Here is a 4,280-nt window from a genome sequence, read left to right as displayed (position 1 = left end):
AATAAGCTGTAATTGATAATCACCCAAATGCACAACAATTCAATTTGAGGTACTTAATCACTAGTCACCAAGTCTTCATAAGCAACAACATATGTGCACTGAGATCCATGTCCCTACCATCAACCACCCCCACAGACCATAACAAAGCTCGACGATTGAGCACATTCATCCGTACATGCCACACCAAGTAATTAGCACCAATTAACTTATCCATTTGATAAGTATAAGAGCAACATGATTTGGAAGGGCACCAACTTTGAGAATACATTCTATGTTGTCCAAATCAATAAGAAGGCTAGTGAATAGAGAGAGAGAGAGAGAGAGAGAGAGAGAGAGAGAGAGAGAGAAAGATAACCATGTGTTAAATGCACTACTTGAATGAATAGTTATTACAAAGGCGACGTCCATTCACAAGGACGCGCATCTTTTCATGAGTTAAGCTTGTATGCAAACAATCTTAAGGTTTCAACTAAGATGTTATTAGTTATAAATACAACTATTCACATTAGTGGCTATAAGCGCTACTTTAGTCTTTATAGCTCGCCCTATTGAGTGCATTATTTTACTTGCTTGCTTGCAGTTGAGAAGAGTAGGTAAGAGCCCCATCTCGCTCAAGGGCAAGGGGGTTAACTAAAAAGTACGAGGGGCAACAAGTTTGAATGTAACATTCAAACCTTGCATAGCATAGCCCACGAGAACATAGCTGAGTTGGTAGAGCACTTGGGTTCCATTACGAGGACCCAAGTTCGATGTCATCAAGTTGTGCGACGGAGGTGTGTATTGTGAGCCGATGAATAATCCACCTTCCAACTAAAACCATGAGTAGCATCATTCATATTCTTGCGCATCTAATTCATAACCACTACCCATGAAATATCTAGTTATTCCAACCTTGCCACATTTTAACGAGTATCTACAATATCCTGTTGCTAAAATTCATCGAAAGAGGTTTTTTTGAGACCGATTAGATCGTTTTAATTACATTTGTTATCAACACATGTATAGTCTTGATTTTCTATTTCTTGGATTGGGTGCCTCTAAACACGCATATAATTGTGAAATTTTTCACTAATTGTTTTCAATAGGTTTTTGACTGAGAGTCTTGCAAAATAGAAGATCTATTGGAAAAGGATGGCAAAAATGTTATTGTTAGGAGGCACACAACTACACTCATATGTAAAGTGATCAGATGGACTGGGCCCAGTTGGCCTCGCTTCCCACTCTGGGCATGGTGTCCGTATCCTTGAGGGTCATGTCCACCTTGAAGGTGGCACCTAAAGCCTGGCCTTGGCTGTCCACTCGGGGCACAGGCTTGAGCTTCTGGAGTGGGTGCTCATAGCTTCGCAGGCCCATGTTGCTGGAGAAGTAGCAACCTGCATTGGCGGCCGTGTTAGAAGAACAACCACCAAAACCATGTCAGGTGGATTTGGATGAATAGCTACATACCAGGAGGAAAAGGTGCAAAGGATTTCCCACAGCCGGACTTGAGAAGCTCGGGAGTGTCAGAGAAAGCAAGCGAGCCATCCGCAGCTGTTCCCCAGTAGAAGGGGACTTTGCCCTCGCAATCCTGTGCGAAAGGCTTCTAATTAATGCTCACGAAGGTCAATTAAACATGGATTAAAACGCTTGATTATGTGATCTGATTTACCTGTGCGACGAAGACGTTGCGATTACTGGTGTCGAAGAGGACGAAGACAAATTGTCCGGCGAGGGCGCCCACGACCTTGTCGGCTGGGAAAGGACCCCTGTCGCGCAGCGTCTTGTACGCCTGGATGACCAGCATCACCTCTGTCACGCTCTTCGCCAGCCCGTACTCCTGCCGCAGCGCCGTCAGGTTCTCCAGGTTGCCCTGAAACACGCAGAACACGCCGTCCACCGCCGCAAACGACCTAATTTGGCGAACAACAGACGCCCAGAATCAGTGTTGACACAATTTCTTCACGCCCCCGCCGCCGCGCGCGCCCCCCCCCCCCCCCCCCGATGCAAATGAATTGCCCGCCCCCACACTTCTCACCTTGGTCTCAGCACAGCCTGCTTGTGATGGGTGTAGGCCATCCCGCCCACATCGCTCAGTGTGAATTGGACAGCATTGGGCACCTCGGACACGAAGGAGTCCAGGATCTGGGCGCCCGACTTTCTGTTGTCTGCCGATGCGTGGGCGCTGGGGCTGCACAGCTCCTGCGGGCCGTTGGCCACAGAGCTTCTGAACACGGCCAACATCTTCTTGGACGAAAGAGAGAGCGGGGCAAGGACGGAGATGGAGAGCTGACAGAAAACACTGAAATGGTAGATTAGAGTCAAGATCTCCTTCTGTGCACAAACAAAAAGGTCGCGCGCGTGATACCTACGCAGAAGAAAAGACTTTTGTTTAAAGACCCGACTGACCTGACTGAGGTCGACCAATGCAGCCTAGCTGAAGAAAACAGAGAACGTTCAAGCAAGAAATGCTGTGAATGGAAAAGACGAGAGGAGAGGAGAGGAGAGGAGGGTTGGGGAGGGTCCCTTTATAGAGCCTTCGGTACATTGTGGATTTGGATGCTGATCTGGCTGTCCCCTCACACGACGCCCAAAAATGATTAAAAACTCGGCCTTCGCGGTCACTGTTTCTTTCATAAAAATGTTCACTTGTATTTTACCTACACAAATTATCCCCCTCCTCTTATGCTAATTGCACTTCTTCAGATGGGGTTACTAAGGAAGATTTCTCAACCGCCTCCACATAGACGTGAAAAAGACAAGTATGTGGATTTGTTCACAAGGGGTCATCTAAGGGAGACAATTCACATAAGGGTCCATACATTGGAGGGTGTTCTCATATAACAAGATGACCTCTCCAACCCACTCTGTGTGTGTGTGTGTGTGTGAGAGAGAGAGAGAGAGAGAGAGAGTATGTGCATGTGTGAAGCCCGAAAGTGTATGGTTGTGTGTGTGTGTGAAGCTCGAAAGTGTATGGATATCATCCACCTCAATTTCTCATTAAGAAGCACAAATCTGAACTATTTTCTCTCACCACACTTATGACCAAGGGCATTAAAAAAACTCAGGTGTGAAGGTGCATGCATGAGTTACTAAATGTTTTGTGAGAAAAGCCCTCCCTAAGAGGAAAGTCACATATGCACCACATCTAGCTACCATTGATGAGAAATTGGACACATCTACCAAGCGGTCAACAAACAGTTTCAATTTCAAAAAAGCATCATGTTAGCAATCAACAACACAAAAGGGCAACATAAGCTCTAGAGAAAAATAAAAGCCAAGATATTAGAGGCATGATACTTCATTGTTAAAACAACCTTAAGTCCAAGTTTTTTTTTTCTTTGAGAGATTTTCTAATCCTACACACACCACACACACACACCCACACCCATGTGCACATGCCCTCCCCTCGCACCCTTACGATGTCGCAATAACATGTAGGCAACCCACTGTCAAACTTGACTCCTCCCTGCGATGCTGACAACCCTGTTGTGACTAAGATGCTAACACTATTGCGCTACGTAGTGATCTACAAAGTCCAAGTTTCTTTAATTATTTAGTAGGAACTTTGTGTAGTTTCAAATGCATTAAGGCTATTTTTACATGCCTCTTACATAGCACACATGGTTCACTGATGAAATTGAGTGCTCTTGTGCATGCTTATATCACATTCCTAAATCCTTAAACAAATATGAGATGTTTGCATTTTATGGCTCCCAGGTTTTTTCTCTCAAAGAGTACCAACTTACCGCACACACTAGATTTAAAGTCATTCTCGTGGTGGGCAATAGCATTAAAGGCATGAATCTGAGATTTTAGGCCTATTTAAAGTTTTGAACATATACCACTTGCCCTAGTAAAGGAAAAAATACTTTAATGATCACTTAATTAACCTAAAATCTCCTTAGAGGCACTTTAACTTTCACAAGCTACACTATAGTGCTCAAGTGGCTACATTAACCCTAGATTTAGCTTGCTACCTACGATCTAGCTTGTTGTATTAGCCTCGTTATCCATCCATCCCCTTTTACCAAGGGCATGTGGTAAAAGCCTTCAATAAGAAGCAAAAATGACAAAATGACAACAAAATTCCTCTATGATCAACACTAAAGGATTTAATTTTACAAACTCAAGGCATATTGGACAATGGAAGGTGTTAAAACTACCTGGAGCTATTAAGTGACTTGTGAGGGGCAAAGAAGTACATGTCTTAGGTTGAGGAGTCTTGCAATTCTTAGCAAATAAACAAGGGACTGCACACCCATGTACACATACTTATTAAAAACCCTACATGATAAAATGAA

The 4,280-nt window shown here is 44.1% G+C and overlaps 1 protein-coding gene across 2 annotated transcripts; it reads right to left on the bottom strand.

Moving 5' to 3' along the window:
* Window positions 1-1,101: 1,101 nt before the first annotated feature.
* On the bottom strand, window positions 1,102-2,477 carry LOC147622917 (stem-specific protein TSJT1-like). Of its 2 annotated transcripts, none has more exons than XM_086822531.1 (5): window positions 2,386-2,477; window positions 2,015-2,265; window positions 1,649-1,889; window positions 1,447-1,567; window positions 1,102-1,373 (listed from the first exon to the last, which is right to left on the bottom strand). In XM_086822531.1, the coding sequence occupies exons 2-5, from the start codon at window positions 2,218-2,220 to the stop codon at window positions 1,186-1,188; spliced, it is 756 nt and encodes a 251-aa protein (XP_086678657.1). In that variant the 5' UTR covers window positions 2,221-2,265; window positions 2,386-2,477; the 3' UTR covers window positions 1,102-1,185. The 2 variants fall into 2 exon arrangements, with proteins under 2 accessions (XP_086678657.1, XP_086678656.1); XM_086822530.1 differs by having other exon boundaries at window positions 2,015-2,278; window positions 2,386-2,468.
* Between the last annotated feature and the right edge of the window lie 1,803 nt (window positions 2,478-4,280).

Source organism: Cibotium barometz, chromosome 28 (assembly GCF_041138505.1).
Source record: "Cibotium barometz isolate CiBa-2024 chromosome 28, ASM4113850v1, whole genome shotgun sequence".
Lineage (NCBI taxonomy): Eukaryota > Viridiplantae > Streptophyta > Polypodiopsida > Cyatheales > Cibotiaceae > Cibotium > Cibotium barometz.
The sequence above is the reverse complement of the archived record's forward strand: the minus strand, read 5'-3'. Positions and strand labels throughout refer to the sequence as shown.